This window comes from Paramacrobiotus metropolitanus, unplaced genomic scaffold (assembly GCF_019649055.1).
Source record: "Paramacrobiotus metropolitanus isolate TYO unplaced genomic scaffold, Prichtersi_v1.0 Parri_scaffold0000161, whole genome shotgun sequence".
In the NCBI taxonomy this organism is placed as follows: domain Eukaryota; kingdom Metazoa; phylum Tardigrada; class Eutardigrada; order Parachela; family Macrobiotidae; genus Paramacrobiotus; species Paramacrobiotus metropolitanus.
The window spans coordinates 146,754-162,500 of NW_026570381.1; the positions used below are offsets into that span (position 1 = coordinate 146,754).

Genomic DNA, 15,747 nt, shown 5'->3' on the forward strand with positions numbered 1-15,747 from the left:
TCTTCATTGCTTATTATACGCAGTTCCTTAACATGTTATTGATGCATCCTGTAACTACTTGGCTCGCCTGATAGTGAACGACATGATCGATGAAGCGATGCTCAACAATCGCGTGGGCGACCTCATCACTTTGACGCAACTGCCCGTGAGCCAAGAAGTGTTGGACAGCGTGATGGTACGACCGCGACTCGGAGAGGACGCGACGTTCACCTGCACTGTACCCGACGGAATCGACTGGCACGATGTCTCCTGGTTGCACGCGGATCGCATCATCTTCGAGGCAGGGCGACCGCTGCCGGTGGAGGACCCAGGAGAAGTCTACCATTTCAGCCGCGTGGACAACACCCTCTTTCTCGTCGTCCAAAAAGTCACTCTGCGCTCCTCAGGTGCCCTGAAGTGCATCGTTGCCCCATCCGGCCCCGCCGACACGTCCCAGAGCCGTGTCCTGCAGCGTTTCCTGCTGGTGCCCTGGATCACGCGTGCTAGCGAAGTCTTTGCCCAGCCCAACGAATACTGACGACAATTTTGTTGCGATTTTTAGTTTTTATTAGTCACTAACGTAATTTTCACAAACCGTCGCTGTCACGAACCATAAATGATGTGCTGGAGTGCACATTTTTGGTATGAAGGCAAAATATATATATCTACCCGTCAATGTACCGTTATGTACCCGTTATGTACCGTTGTTGTTTCTGTACCTTCCCGTTTAGGCTGCATGACTCACATGTTACTATACAACTTTATTTTCCTGGTTGTCAGTATTGAACAGTCGTTGAACTTGAACGGTACATGGTTTTTTTTCTCCCTGGAAGCGTTTTATAAGCGATTCCATTTAAGATGCTTTAAGAGCATCGTTTTAGTATGGTATCACCAGTTGGCCCAAAGGGTGCATACAAGTAAGCATCTATTTCCAGAAGACCTCGTCGTCGCGCAGTCCAGCAACCGAGAAAAACAATGCTGTCAATCGCACCTTGTTAAAAACTACCTGAGTGCCATCTATTGCAGTGAGTGATACCAGCTCTGTCATTCGAACGCCAGACGTTGCATGCTAATTCTGTAACGAGTAACTGCAGTGTGGATTTTGTGAAATTCTTCCTCTCTATCAACTGATTTACATTTTGTAAATGCGCAGCTACCCCTACATCAACAAATTAGTAGAGCTTATTAACTGTCTGCATGCTGTGATGAAGTACTGTTACTACTGTATACGCAGCTTGCATGCATATGTACTTACGCAGCGTGACATAATATTACATATTTACATTAGTACGATGTTCAGCAGTATTACTTTCTTTATTTCACAAATCATGGTAACATCACAGATCATAAGCAGTTAATCATAGTAACAAAATTTCATTTAATGCTGCCGCTCTTTCCGTTATTCCGAGCACGGAAACGGTGTCGCCCCGCTGAAGTTCGATAGTTAGTCACTACCTTATCCGTATTAACTTGGAAGTTTCGCTGACATTTTGTTTTTATGATGTTGTCATTTCTCTGTATAGCTACTGTATTTGGTAGTCTTCTGAGAAGTGCACCGGTACATGATTTCCCAACGTGCATTCACCTTCACGCGCCGTGATACAAATTCTGCATCAGCTGCTGATATTTTGCAGTGAAAATAATTACAAGCTGCTGTGAGAATCGTTTTGACGCGAAACATTCGGATGAAGAATAATGAATGAATTATAATTCCAAAATGTTAAATTCAAACCGGCGTACCAAATGTCTTATCATGCACCGCCCTTGGGATTGCGCATAAAAATGCACATAAATATAATGCGCACAAATATGAGTGCGAATATCGATTTTACTACGAACAGTTTACTAATATTTTTTTTTTATTTTCTAACCTGTTGCACCATTAAATGTCGGGAAACGTCATTGCCCAAATGAAATATCAAATGTACAGCATCTGCTCAGGAGGTGAAAATAATGGCACTGGCAGTTTGCGTCGTACAGGACGAAGTCTGTATGGACGAAGTACGTAAAGTCTGTAAAGTCGTAAAGTCTGTATGGACGAAGTACTGCTCTGAGACAGAAAATTGAACCCACAGCACTCATTGGAAGTTATGAAATCTTTCCAGAGAGGATAGGAAACTGGTAAAGGTAAATTTACCAATAAGTCACAACGCAATCATCTGAATTATGAATGTCTACGATATCGTCGCTGCTGATTTCATTCGCCCTTATCTTCATTGCAACTGCCGGTCTTTTGCTTTCATATCATAGAACTATGTTGCAAGCCTGTCATACATTTACCCACTGATGCAGTGCCTGTCAGCATTCCATTTTTATGCGTAATGCAGACGGGACCCGACAGCAGTTTCCGTTTTATACGAGTATATTATATTTTTACTGCTTCCTGGAATGAAAACACAACAGTCGAATTTGTTTAGGGTTGTGATGTTTATAAATTACGGTCGAAGTCGTAATTGATTGCCACTAGATCTAATGGCTGGTGTGCACAACGAGCGACCTGCTTAAAAAGTGGTGGTAATCGGTAAGCTCGACATTAATGTTTATATGTCAATGCTTCAATATGGAAAGCCCCGCGTGCGGCACCGATTTTCAGGAACCCGCAACGTTCGCCCGAGTCAGTAGGGGCGAAGTTCGCTCCTAAATCCTAATCATGTACCGCCTGACTTTGCAGGCCAAATGGGCGTCGGCAAGACGTGCATCACGCTCCGATTCGTCACTGACGAATTCAGCACGGTAGGAACGACGATGGGCGTGGCGTTTCTCAGCCAGTCCGTCTTGATCGGGCACACTCCGGTCAAACTGGAGATTTGGGACACTGCCGGCCAGGAGCGTTTCAACGCCTTCGTTCCGCTGTACTACCGCTCCGCGCGGGCCGCCATCATCGTCTACGACATAACGGATCGCGAATCTTTCGAGAAAGCTGCCGATTGGGTGCGGAAAGTGCAGGAAGAATCGGGCGATGGGATCTGCATGACACTCGTCGGGAATAAGACCGATCTGGAGGAACTGCGGGTGGTATCTTCAGAAGAAGGCCACACACTGGCGGAGTCCTTTGCAGTTAACTTCACAGAGACTTCGGCCAAAAGCGGGCAGAGTGTGTCGGAGCTGTTTGTGGAGATGGCGAGGCGGCTTGTTGACGAAGATCGACAGCGGGAGACAAAGCGCGGGAAATCTTTGTCGTTGAATGGCGACAGTTCTGCGATAGGAAAAGGTGTTTGTTGTTCTTACTTTTCTTAGTTATCGCTCAACGCTTGCCGTATTCTTGCAAAATTCTGGAATATAATTTATGTAGCTGTTGGATTAAATAGTTCTCTTGCCTTTTAGATTTGTATCAAAACAAGGAAGAAGTAGCAAGCTTTTATAAGTTTGATAAACAACAAATATTATGTTTTGACAAGTGGATGAAAAGGTAGCAAATCAATTACTGACTTCCGTTTTGCTGCCGGCATGCTGCTGATTAACACAACCTGCTGACCGACATATTACTGACCGAAAATTCGCTTTTCTACACTTTTGGTGCCCGACGTTTTGCGGAAACTATTTTGTTGGTTGACAACCTGCTAATCGGCCAGGCTCTAGAATATCTTAAATTTAATGAGTGCTTTTTTGGGATTTTTAGGTTTATTTGTTTTTTATTACGACTCGCTGTTGCTTTTTGCTTCTCAGTTTTCTAGCGCTGATCATGTTTCCTTAGGTTTTCTTTGATTTTCTTGGGTTTTCTTAGGTTTTCTTGAGTTTTTTAGGTTTTGCGTTTTTTTAGGTTTCTTACTTTGGGTTTTTAGGTTATTCTTAGTTTTCTTAGGTTTTCGTAGGTTTCTTTGGCCTTCGGGAGTCGTTTTGTTGGTCATCGAAATGCCGCCAGTAAAGTGTGAATTTTCGGCAACGGCAGCAAAGTGTCAATTTTCTCCGAAAGGTCGTTCAGCAAGCTGTCGATCATCAAGTTGCCGCTACAGCAGATTGTCGGCTAAACATTTTGTCAATCAGCAAAAAGTTTTCAGCAAGTTGTTGGTCAGCAAGATGGCGGAGAAGCAAATTGTCGGTGTGCCCACGCTTTCATTTTTTAATGAAATCGTGTTTAGGCGTTCTCAGGTTTATTACTATTTATTTTCATTTTAGGAGTACTTGTACTCTGTATATAAAGTGTTTATGTACATCCAAAATCTGGGTGACATTCTTATTATATTTCGTATGGCTATTTTCTAGAAAGTACGTTATGCACTGCCGCTGCAAGCCGGCTAAAGTATTATCTTGGGCCATCTTCTTCTTTCATCATATGGAAAAGCGACCAACAGCATACCAATCGTTCCGGTTTTAATGTGTCACGTTTCTAATTGCGAGAATTATACGCACATACTGTGCAATTTTTGCCGCGCACTTTCCATTATCAGCGGATAATCAGATTGCAAGACCCCGATAGCATACTGTGCCCACGTGCGGGGACAATCGCAATGCACTGGCGGCAGTAACATGCTGGCTTATGCAGTGCCAGTTTAAAAGCGTTTTCTGTAGCCGCAGAAAATTCCAAAGCGAAGAAGTTTACGTTTAGCTGTCTGTTACCGTTTCCGCACGCGCGACTAGATTCCACCGCGATGATGTGTCCGCGCATGCTGGTTTACGGATTGCTATTATTGGCTGTGAATATGCGGAATAGAGGCGCACTTTCCCGAGGCAAGAAATTCTCGTTCTGATAGCGCAGGATCATACGGATGTGTACATAGTTCATAAGAACTTTGTTGGACTAATAATCGACATCTTGTAGTGGCTCCAGCCAGTTCCGAAGAAGACTTCGACGAGGATTTTTACACGGTTGCGGAAGGTGACATAATAAAAATAATCTCCAGAAAGGACGACCACCAAGCCGGGGTGCGTGAACTTGTGTGTAAAATGATTACTTGACATATTTGCCTTCTCAAGGCAAATTTGATTCGACAGAAAGACTTCATGTTTGTTAAAGCAGTTTTAATAACCGAGAAGTCTTTGTTACGAGCCAAAATTGTCTGGGGATTGATGAGAACAGCTATCACACGGTATCATTATACACAGCTATCTCTTCCTGGTAATTGTACAGAAGTCCAGCTAAATTGCTTACTGCTAAAACCGCGAAAACCGCTAAACCGTTTTTCCGTAATTTATTCTGTAAATACTTGTATTAAAAGTTAATAAATAAAGCGTTTGCTTTTATAATGAACGTGCACAAACAGGCTTGATCTGTCTTGCATTATTATAATTTATTTATAGCTGATGGGAAATGCTTGGACGGCCGACAAGTACCGGTGGCCGAATGGGACGGTGTTTTATTATCTCAGCAGAGGAATGAGTAAGCATACCTGTTTTTTACTATTGCGTGCCGGGGCCACAGCAAAGACAAAATTTTCAACCAGCCTCGACCATGAGAAACCGTGTTCGGGAAGCCATGCTGAACATCACGATCGAAACGAACAACTGCATTACATTCCAGAGTAGCATTAACGAAACAGCATATGTCCGAATCGCCCTTGAAAGGCGTAAAGGGTACGTACAACTTCTCGCTTTTTGAAGCCAAATGGGCCCCACGTTGGGGCTGTAAATTCTGGCATGGGAGTGACCTTATGCATTAGGTGTTCGGCGGAGGTGGGTCGAATAAGACGCCGGCAAAAAATGCAGCTGGATTCCGACTGTCAAGTCCATGATATCGTCCATGAACTACTTCATGTGTTGGGATTCTTCCACGAACATACCCGACCCGATCGGGATAATTACGTGTTCGTCAATAGGAGCAATATTTACGGTAAGCTCTGCGCTCAGAATTGGCCGTTCTATTACCTGCTGTAACAAAAGGCTGAGATTAAGCCTTCATACAGATTCATCGCTCCAAAATTATGATAAGCGACCAGAGAACCAGACCACCCAATTAAATTTACCGTACGATTTCGCGTCGATTATGCACTATCCACCAATGGATTATGGAGCAGCCATCAACAAAGAAGAACCGGTAATGCGCAGCGTCGATCCTAATATCCAGTTGACAACCAACCGAAGGCTCAGTAAACTGGACATCCTAAAGATTCTGCGCCACTATAAATGCGAAAATCGCGGTAAATTATTTTCTTGCTTTTCCGTGCTTTTATAAGCGTTTTGAAGTTTTTTTAAACTCCGGTTTATCTTAATACGTAACGGAAGCTTAATTAATTTTATTACTGACACGCTGTTATAATATACTGCTGCTTATAATGTACTGCTGCTTGTTACTCGCGATTAATTTCTGTAGATACCGACATTTGCACCATCACCGCGGGTGGCTGCTCAATTTACCACAACAAAGTGATCATACAAGACGCACCCGGCACACGCTATCGTCTCTGGCTCAACAAATTTTCTGGTTTGCGGGACTGCCACAAATCCGCCCCAAACCGAGTGTCCGTGTTCTGTCAGAATAACGCAACTCCGCTAGACGCGTCGACTATCGCCGGCATCCTCCGAAATCGCCTTGAAGTGACCAATTACACCCTTTTCGTCCTCGATGCGGTGCTGAAACAGAACGCTCAGTTTGTAATGATCAAGGAGAAAGTAGTCGGGTTCTGGATTTCCACATGCAAAACCGATTCCGCAACATCTCGTTTGATGCACAACAGCTTTCCTAATTTAATCGAGTTTGGTGTACATAACTGCAGCGGACAACGAGTATTCAAGAGAGATTTTGCGGAAACCCGGCTGCTTCGGCGGATAGTGTTTCACGCGACGACGATCGCCTACATTGAGCGTGACACCTTTTCCGAACTGAACGCTCTGCAGCTTTTGCAGTTGGAAGAATGGTGGCTGCCACGAGAGAACGGTAAAGCACGCGAGACGGAGCTGGTCAGTCACGCGCAACGGCTGCACTGCAGCTGCGACCATCAGTGGCTGCGGGACTGGTTTAGAACGAAGCCTGATTTGATCACCGTTAAGAAAGCCGGGAAAGTGTATCCGGGCAGTCGAGAAGTGAAAGTGGGCGAAATATACTTGTCGATTGACTGTACAAATGTGAAGCTGAGCGTTCATACTTGGGCGAATGGTCACACAACCAGTGCTTCTTACAATCAGGCTAAGAAAAACTTTGCCTTTAACTGTGCTCCATGCCCAGATTAGCAATAAATCATCCGCAACGTTTCGGCTGTATTCGGTAAATCGATTGTACCTAGGACTAAGCAAGAATCTAAAAAAGACTAATGGTGAAAGTCGAATGCATATTATTAAATTAAAGGATATACATAAATCTTATTATTAGTACAGTAACCTATAGCTGTGCTAATTCGCTAAATTAAAGGATAAATTAAAGGATATAAATTAAAGGATATAAATCTTATTATTAGTACAGTAACCTATAGCTGTACTAATTCGCATACTGTCTGGCAACTCCGACTAGTATTTGCATCATCCTGAATCGTTAATTGTCGACAACAAAAGCTGGACCGAACGTTTGTGCTCTTTTTCGAGCTTATTACCTTCGTATCTTTAAAATCTTCCTCATGCTTCCACTGAATTCTGTATTGCCACGGCAGTTTTTTGTTTGCTTGGGGTCAGCAAACAAACATATTTTACAAATAAACCAACAGACAAGGTGTCAGGAACAAACGGAACGGTGACTGTTCGGAAGCATGCAAAAGCCTAAGAGGAGAAGCTCCGATATCATGTAACAAGCACAGACATTTTAAACTGAACCCAAATCAAACGTCATTTTCTGAAATTTCGCATTCTTTCATAATTGTCATTTTTGTTAGCTTTATAATGGAAGAATATTGTCACTATTAAGACAATGGTCTGTACTACGCTCGGCCTCCCCATAATTCTCAGATTTCACTAAGCAAAGCATTTGTTTTGAAAACTGAATACCGGGTGACGCGAGCCAGCACCTTCGAGTGCGGAGTCTAGTCGCCGCACCAATTTTCTGCTGTTTTAGCTTTTTGGTTCTCAGAATTTTCAGGATAACCGCGTGCACTGTCGATTAGGCACCAGCTCGACTAATATATCGTAGTTTTTCCAACCTAATTGAATTCGGTGTGAATCAGGTTCACAGTATTAAGTTTGGGAGAACCCGACTGCAGCGGACAGCGGGTAATGGAGAGAGATTTTCCGAATAAACGGTTACTGCATTATTGACGCATTGTGTTCCAGCGCAGCAAAGCACGCAAGAAGCAGCTGGTCAGACATGGACGTGCTTTCCAGTGCAGCAGTCATTTATATTCGCAGCTGCAGTTTAGCTCCCACTGTAGCTGTGAGTATCAGTGGTTGCTTGACTAGTCTGGGCGTCAGCCGTATTCGCTTGGAGCGAAGAAAGACAAGGGTATATGTTCTGGTAGCCGGGGTCAAAAAAAAGCAAGACACCCCTGTCTGTGGACTGTTGTTACCCCCGCTGACGGATCGCAGCAATGGTCAGAGTACTAGCCTTTCGTACAGTGAAGTCAAAAAACCGTTTGTCTAAAATTTTGTGTTCTGTCCAAACATTTGCATGTGAACGAGTGGATAATTTAGGTGAGCCGTTACAACATATCTTTGTTGGGTTAATGCGGAAGCAGTCGCCACGTTGCGGCATCCGGGAGCGAACAGGTCGGCATGTGCGAAATGTAGGTCTGTGCAGGCGCATTACAACCACGAGTTTTCCTGACGTCTCTTCTATACCCGATTAGCCAAAAACAGTGCCTGCTAGGGTTTGGTGAAAATTTACCATCTTGATGAACGCGGAGAGTTGACCGCTGAGGCAGAAGGGATGCGATTACATTGTAGGGTATGCAGTATTCACTTGCTCACATTGTGGTAGCCACACACCAATTTTTGCGCGAAAGGTTTTCCTAGCTTGGGGAATTTCGGTTTTGTAACAGTGAAGAGTATAACGCTTTTATATCTAACCACTTATTATATCTTACCAGTTGAAATTGTTCAGAATTGCTACACAATTTGTAACCGTATTTGTCCCTCGGGATATGGACAAAAAACGTCGAATTTTCCATATCTGTTGGAACATGGAAGGAGGCCTTTGAAAAAAATTCGAGCCCGAAAACAGGTCATCTGCTGTAATCGTAAGTACTCGGCAAGTACAGTCTTCACACAACGTACATATGGAGAGCGCATGTACAGCCACTTAGGGCAACCGGTCCAAAATGCCCAGTCACCACCCTTTTTGAGTGTCTTTCTTAAAGTGTTTTTGTGGCGCGCCGTTTATTAACGGCGCGGTCTCTGTGTTTCCGGCAGTTTGAATGTGAATTCCGTAGTACGATATATGAAGAGTTCTTGCTTTCTATTGCTTGATATTTTGTATAATAATATCTGTACAAGATATTGTGGCGCCGCCACAGCGTGCGCACATACGGGGCGAGCTGCCACAATAATGTTTCCTGGCTTAATCCAAACTTCATTGTGTTATGTGCGAGCATGAGCTGTAATATTTGGTGAAATTCTATCTCCATTCTGAATCGGAATGTGGTACGCAAAATTAGATCTGTAACTGGAGTATGTTCTTGGTTGAACAGCCGATATTCAGAGGTCGCAGCTGCGATAGCACAGCAAGTGCTGAATACTTGCGTGTGTAAGAAAAAAATCATTTTAATTATGCGAAGTCCAATAGTGCATTTGCCCTGAACGGCCCGACCGCATGGCGCATACTACTAGTACTCAAAAACTCTGCGCTAAGCTAATTTCCCCAGATTTTTTCGTATCACGAATAAACTGACATTAACCGCGCGTTCTTCCTTATTCTTCCCGTCAATCGAGTTTCTGTCTTCGGTTCCACCATGAATGCGACTTCGCTGTATTTCCGACAGTTCTTCTGAGCTACACGTTCGCTGAACTACGGCAACACCGTTTTGGTTCAGCGCGACAACACCCAGTGGTGGCTAGGATTCGTTCAAGATATTGACGGCGACCGGTTCTTCGTGGATTTCGACGCCAGTACCATCAGTCCCCAATGGATTCATTCCAACAGTCTGTGGCCGCATCATTTTCCCCCGAGAACTGAAGAATCCCGTGTGGGGTCGTCAGTGTACGTAGCGCTGCGCCAATCCGAAGGCGAACCGATGGTTTTCCGCCGGGCTACTGTCGTCCAAGACGATATTCCTGTATTGTACGCTGTTCGCCTGGAAGACCACAACCCCGCGGGGATCAGTCTCCCGTCTCCCCACTGTCATATGGTGCTGCGGAATCATATTACAGTAGTGCTGCCCGTTCCCGGCGATGGTGGGAGTTTCTTCGGACGGACTACGGGGTTCTTGTACAAAAAACATGTCGTCGACTATCCAAAAGCACATTTGCTACGTGAAGTCAAGTTTATACCGAACTTCGTAGCATCTTCGTCCATATTAGCATTTCGCAAAGGCGATGGAAACTGCAATGCGAAGTGTCGGTTTACTACAGGCGTTATGGAGGACAAGAAGGGTTTTCAGCGCACCGGTCGGCACGCACAGACTGGGGGGCGGGGACATTATCATATTGATGTCGGTTGTCGTCTGTTCGCGAAACCGGAATCCGATGCCATCACTTTCATCTGCGCCGAAATGCATGTGGACCAGGCTGGGCGGAGCATGTTCTGGACCGAAGACTCCCTGAAGCAGGCGTGTGATTACTATCTTACGGACGAATTGACGGGAGAGCTGGTTAGCATGGACTCGGATGCAACAGAAGCCGGCCAGTTTGGTAAATGCAATTTGCGGTGGTTTTTTGCAGTTGACATACAATGGTAGCGCAGTCTTTGCCTAAAGTTAAACCGAGTACCGAATTCCACTATGGTTTATTTTCACGGAGTTTTCTTCCGTGCCGTGCAGGTGAAGTCAATGGGTTCGCCCCAGTGTGGTGCAGGTCGACCTGCTTTTCATAAAAAATGTTTTCTACACCCTGTTCTCACTTTTCATTAAGAAACAAAGTGAAAGATTAATTGTTGATCTAGCAGAATGATTCTGAAAGAATTGTTCACCCACCGGAAGCAACTAAAATTTGTAAATTTAAAACTTTCTGCTTAATGGTTTTTACAAAACACTTAAACAAATGAGAAGAAAATAAATTTACGGGGGAATTTGTGGTTCGGGAGCGAGAACCCAATTGCCGGAGTGAGGTTCATAAATTTCTGAAAAGCTAAATGAGCTTCTCGGGCGCATGGACGAGGGCGAGTGTTAACTGTCGACCGCGGATGGTACCACAAAAATGTGTGACCGTCAACCGAGGAGGACTGCCTGTCTGTAGTGAATAAATCAATCGTTATTGGATTTGGTGTCTGGTTTAACGTTGAGCAAATACTGCGCTACCGACTCATAGTCAGTCGCTGGTGATCATACAGTACTCGTACTTTGAAACGTGGATTAAACTAAAAATTGACCAGTTACTTCTAACACTGCACCATCATGTCGTTTAAAAGTCGGCATCATGTCGACTCTCCTTACAGCTAGCGTATAATCGGTATAATCAGTTCTTGTTAAGAGTTGTTCTTGTTTGATGAAAATGACTTAATACCGTTAAAAATATTAATGATTGGTTGGTATTCTGCGTCATAGATGGAATGTCCATTAACGAGCTGTTAAACCTCATACTAGCCGCTATACTGGGCTACCTCGACTTGGATTCGCAGTCTGTGGCAAGCAGGTACAGTACTAAAATCTTAGGCCGGTTAAATTTTACTGAGCTAAACTGCTTTTGGAAAGGTAGCTGAATAGCTTCACGGTTAATGTTTCTGCAGAATATATACTATCCGTATCGCGCGGGGTATATTTAGCAATTTTAGTATTGGTAATCTTTGTTGCTAACCTTTTTATCTGCGCTTCCCCAGAGTTTGAGCGCTGTGGAGAATGCTCTGCCGCAGCTACGTGGAAAACCGGCACATTGTGCGCCGGATGTGGGAGACAACCACAGGATGCCGATTTTTTGTCTGAGTGCGACTATTACCTCTCGTACGAACTGGTAAGCATGCTGCAAAACACATGCACGGAACGAACGTGTTCGCTGCTGTTTACGGAGGACCGGGAGGACAATCGGCACGCTGAGTTCGCTCTCGGGAAACGCTGATTCAAATGGTGCTGCACTCTAAGGCCATTCGTCAGCCGTTAGTCATTGTCAAGGACTGCCGCGATTCGGGTTTTCCCTTTGCTTCCTTCTTGGGCATCACCCGCAATCCCCGCAGTGGCTCTTATGAATGAACGGCGCTGGCGGAATGGATGCCCGTTTGCCAGCAGTTGGTGCTGATCAATTTCGCCGCAGCGGAAACACTCCTCCTATCGGCTCTGCAGATAGGAGGATAACATTCAACCATGGACGGCTGCACTGCAAATCTTCATACTCCAAACAGTTTCGTCATTGTTTTGTCATTAAAATGCTGTTTTGTTAACGCTGATTTGATAACAGAAAGTATTTCGGTTGTCGATACTATAGTTCTATAAAGTTCAGTAATTCAGCAGTTTTCCATGAATTTCTGAAGAATATTCGATTCACGCTAACACAAAACGCCCGCTAAGGGATTAGTAGTAACGCGAAATTAAGGAAACTATTGGAAAACGGAACATCTTAATTCAACTTCCCACGTCAGTACATGAAAAAACCTGATTAGTTCGTCAGTGTGTTCAAGTCCTTTAAGCTGTTACGATTGCTCCCGCGAGTTGCATGTAAGATTTCGCTTTTTGACATGCTTGTACATAGCTTCCATATGGTCTTGCAAATGGACTTTAAGTGCTGCCGCGGAAATCCGGTCATCTGGGTTAATAAAAAAGCAACTCTCAATGTATGACGCAAAATTTCTGGAAACAGTGTCGGGGATAAACGGGACATATCCTTGCTCATTAATCCACAAGGCATACAGCACGGTGGACGTTTGTTCGCTAATCTCATGTCGGTGATTTAGATGCCGGTTCCACAGTTCGCGCTTTCCTTCACCAGCTGCGCATAGACCGATGTCCAACATAACGCAACCTAAACTCCATATATCAGTTCTCTCCCCGGGCATCACATCGGTGCTACCAACGACTCTAGCGATCATCTCCGGTGACATGTAAATTGGAGTGCCGCGAGCATTTGTACTGCCGAGATCCATCAAGACAAAGTCATCCAAATCGCAGATTTGAAGTGTAATGTCCTCGTCGATAGTCTTAACTAGTATGTTGCTCGGCTTTAGGTCTCCGTGCCAGACTCGTTGCCCATGGAGGAAATTTAAGCCGTCTGTTATTTCAAGCGTATATCGCAAAGCCGCTACCGGATTAAGTCCAAACTGATTGTCTGTCCATTTCTTCAATAAAGAGCGAAATGAACCACCTGAAAATTTCCGGTTTTTCAGCTGCATGGACATGCGTAATTCTCACGACTTCATTAGGAAGCCCAGCCAAAACAACAGATGTGTGCTGCCCTCATTATAGTCATAAAAAGGTTTTACATGTGGCTTTTAGTCATTTTCAACTACCGTTCCCAATGTGAAACGAGCCGTTTTGCCGACTGCGCCACGATGGGTAAACTAATACCGTCTGTTCGGTAAAACGTTTTCATTCAGACTGACTCACTTTAGTAAATGCAGTTGAATGCGCTTTGCACTAACTTACATCTGATTTTATTGTACTAAAATGCATAAAGCCGAAGCATTATGATTCTCTGTTAGGCTATCTGCAGAGTGCAAGCCAAAACACTTGCTTTTCTCCAAAGTGAAAAATTTACAAGAAGACGGCAATAACTAGTCCAAACCTGAAAAAGGTTTTCCGTCTCAATAAATCGCCTCTTCGGTCCCCGTACCAAGAATGAACACGGAGCAGGAACAGTGTACACAGCTGAGTATGTACATGTCGCGCTGCTCACATTACCCGTTTCATAACTGTGATGAATGTAGCGGCGGTGTATTCTTTATTAATTCGATTGCTCGTAGCGTTGCGTTTATCTACGTTACGTAGATAAACGCAACATACTCGTGGCCAAAGTTTTATCGTGAAAGATCTTACCAGGGCACTATTTCCGCCTCCAAATTCAAAAAACTTTTTTTGTAAAAAGGTAGTAAACTACCGTGATATGTTTAAAAAAAACATTTTATCTGCAGAGGTCAGTTAGATGTGAAATTTTGTAAGAGAAATAATACAGCCAACATACCGCAATGGTAATCCATCAACAGCTGGACAGTAAGACCATGCTCTCCTTTGATGAGCTTGGCTTGATAATATTTTACCAAATTGGTGTGCTTCAGCCTAACCAGCTTTTCGTATTTCTTCTGGAGTTTTGCGTATCTATCCGAACCAGGAGCGTCTTCTTCGTTAAAATTGATGACCTTAACAGCCGCCGTGCCCTGCGAAAAAGAATTATGGCCCGGCAAATGAACTTTGTAGACAGCGCCATTGGAACCACGCCCAATACAGCCTCTTGAGATGTCAATAACGTAACTGTAATCGAAATCCGAAGTAAGGAATTCGTCGCAAATGGTCGATTCTTGTGGCAGTTCCAAATCTGTGATCTGTATTACAATATAAGAATTCTTTCACAATGAGTGACATCAGAATTAACGATTTTGTTTTTGTACGGTAACAAGGATTACCAGCTTCTGTTTATCAGTCAAGAACGGCAGACTAACCATTTTAGTTAAACGCGAATCAAGCTCCGGTGCTGTTATCCTTTGCTGGATGTTTCTGCGCAGACAGTCACAAATGCAGCTTCGTATAGCATCCGGTAGCACTTCGGAAATATAAGGACTAAAGCCTTCCAGAATCAAGACAACATAACGAGGGAATGCAAGCCCAGACTCGACCACTGGCCTTCTACCATCTCTGCAGAAAGCCATTTCGTGCCTGCCTATTATGCAGTTAGCCAACTGCAGAAAAATGCATCCCAAGCTCCATATATCACTTTCCATTCCTGGAACTGCAATATTTTCCATATTTTGTGCATCCATAAATTCCCGACGAAAATATTTCAGGATTTCAGGGGAGGCGCACTCATCGAAATTTTTGTCGATTCGCGAGCTCTGGGTAGCTTCGTCGAGCTGGTGCACAACATTATCCAGGCTGCCGATCAGTAATTTTTCGTCCGCATGGTTCATTTGTCTAATTAGTATAGTCCAGGGTGATATGCGCAAATGGATTAAGTCTCTGTCATGCAAAAAACTTAAACCCGAAGCTATCTGCGTCACATACGTTAGAACTGTTGTAGCGCTGGGAATCATCGCGTGTTTTTGAAACCTTGCTATACGTCCACCCAGGTTTTTATCTGCAAAATGATGAGAACACTGTTGCAGCAATAAACACCAATCGCAGCGTCGAGTTATCATTTACCTGAGCAGTAATCCATCATATATTCAATCGTGGTGCCGTTTTCTGTTGAAAAAACTCTGATATCGTGATACACCAGTAAGTTTGCGTGTCGAAGTTGCTTTATGACTTTAAAACTTCGGGTGAATTTTTCTTCATCGTCATATGATCCTGGAAACAAATGCATAACTTTGATAGCAACGGAGGCTCCACAAGCGGGGCTTAAGTTGTTTGTTAGGGTTGCTTTATAGATGACTCCATAGCGTCCGTTGTGAATAAAGTCATTCGCGCCATAATAATATTGATGGCAGAAACTGGGTGTCCCCGTGTCCGGTGCGCTGTTGCCAAGGGTGCTGGTCAGTGAACTCATGGTGGGTAATAATTGTTCTAGAATATCGTGACTTGAACTCCCATAGGCATAGCCAAGGACTGTATATGCCAAGGCCGAGGAATTTTACTTATTTTAACAGACAAGAGCCAACGAATAACCAAAAGAGATACCACAGGCGATACCTTCACAGTAAAACTTAAGTAATAGTTTCTTCAGAACGAGAAGTAAGCATTAATC

At 44.0% G+C, this 15,747-nt stretch overlaps 4 protein-coding genes across 5 annotated transcripts; 3 read left to right on the forward strand and 1 right to left on the reverse strand.

Moving 5' to 3' along the window:
• The first annotated feature begins 2,330 nt into the window (after positions 1–2,330).
• LOC129600025 (uncharacterized) lies at positions 2,331–3,288 on the forward strand. Its single transcript, XM_055498408.1, has 2 exons — positions 2,331–2,500; positions 2,651–3,288. The coding sequence occupies exon 2, from the start codon at positions 2,656–2,658 to the stop codon at positions 3,214–3,216; it is 561 nt and encodes a 186-aa protein (XP_055354383.1). The 5' UTR covers positions 2,331–2,500; positions 2,651–2,655; the 3' UTR covers positions 3,217–3,288.
• Positions 3,289–4,464: 1,176 nt separating this feature from the next.
• LOC129600023 (uncharacterized) lies at positions 4,465–7,103 on the forward strand. The gene is made up of 7 exons (XM_055498405.1): positions 4,465–4,647; positions 4,739–4,842; positions 5,218–5,296; positions 5,361–5,490; positions 5,577–5,746; positions 5,820–6,053; positions 6,227–7,103. Exons 1-7 carry the CDS (start codon positions 4,569–4,571, stop codon positions 7,081–7,083), a joined length of 1,653 nt encoding a protein of 550 aa, XP_055354380.1. The 5' UTR covers positions 4,465–4,568; the 3' UTR covers positions 7,084–7,103.
• A 2,119-nt stretch (positions 7,104–9,222) lies between these two features.
• Positions 9,223–12,224, forward strand: LOC129600022 (uncharacterized). Its single transcript, XM_055498404.1, has 3 exons — positions 9,223–10,620; positions 11,472–11,559; positions 11,744–12,224. Exons 1-3 carry the CDS (start codon positions 10,005–10,007, stop codon positions 11,748–11,750), a joined length of 711 nt encoding a protein of 236 aa, XP_055354379.1. The 5' UTR covers positions 9,223–10,004; the 3' UTR covers positions 11,751–12,224.
• Positions 12,139–15,685, reverse strand: LOC129600020 (tyrosine-protein kinase JAK1-like). 2 transcript variants are annotated; one of them, XM_055498403.1, is made up of 5 exons: positions 15,204–15,685; positions 15,066–15,138; positions 14,507–14,975; positions 14,032–14,389; positions 12,139–13,215 (listed from the first exon to the last, which is right to left on the reverse strand). In XM_055498403.1, exons 1-5 carry the CDS (start codon positions 15,547–15,549, stop codon positions 12,548–12,550), a joined length of 1,914 nt encoding a protein of 637 aa, XP_055354378.1. In that variant the 5' UTR covers positions 15,550–15,685; the 3' UTR covers positions 12,139–12,547. The 2 variants fall into 2 exon arrangements, with proteins under 2 accessions (XP_055354378.1, XP_055354377.1); XM_055498402.1 differs by having other exon boundaries at positions 14,507–15,138.
• Between the last annotated feature and the right edge of the window lie 62 nt (positions 15,686–15,747).

What these genes read in the sequence shown, in the direction of transcription:
- LOC129600022 (XM_055498404.1), top strand. Translation starts at nt 10,005, where the DNA reads ATGGTTTTCCGCCGGGCTACTGTCGTCCAAGACGATATTCCTGTATTG. An exon ending in AACAGAAGCCGGCCAGTTTG is followed by an intron (nt 10,621 to 11,471) that starts GTAAATGCAATT and finishes TCTGCGTCATAG; the next exon opens with ATGGAATGTCCATTAACGAG.
- LOC129600025 (XM_055498408.1), top strand. Translation starts at nt 2,656, where the DNA reads ATGGGCGTCGGCAAGACGTGCATCACGCTCCGATTCGTCACTGACGAA.
- LOC129600020 (XM_055498402.1), bottom strand. Translation starts at nt 15,549, where the DNA reads ATGAGTTCACTGACCAGCACCCTTGGCAACAGCGCACCGGACACGGGG. An exon ending in ATTCGCGTTTAACTAAAATG is followed by an intron (nt 14,390 to 14,506) that starts GTTAGTCTGCCG and finishes ATTGTAATACAG; the next exon opens with ATCACAGATTTGGAACTGCC. An exon ending in GTTGATGGATTACCATTGCG is followed by an intron (nt 13,216 to 14,031) that starts GTATGTTGGCTG and finishes GGAAATTTTCAG; the next exon opens with GTGGTTCATTTCGCTCTTTA.
- LOC129600023 (XM_055498405.1), top strand. Translation starts at nt 4,569, where the DNA reads ATGATGTGTCCGCGCATGCTGGTTTACGGATTGCTATTATTGGCTGTG. An exon ending in TAGAGGCGCACTTTCCCGAG is followed by an intron (nt 4,648 to 4,738) that starts GCAAGAAATTCT and finishes GACATCTTGTAG; the next exon opens with TGGCTCCAGCCAGTTCCGAA. An exon ending in CTATAAATGCGAAAATCGCG is followed by an intron (nt 6,054 to 6,226) that starts GTAAATTATTTT and finishes TAATTTCTGTAG; the next exon opens with ATACCGACATTTGCACCATC.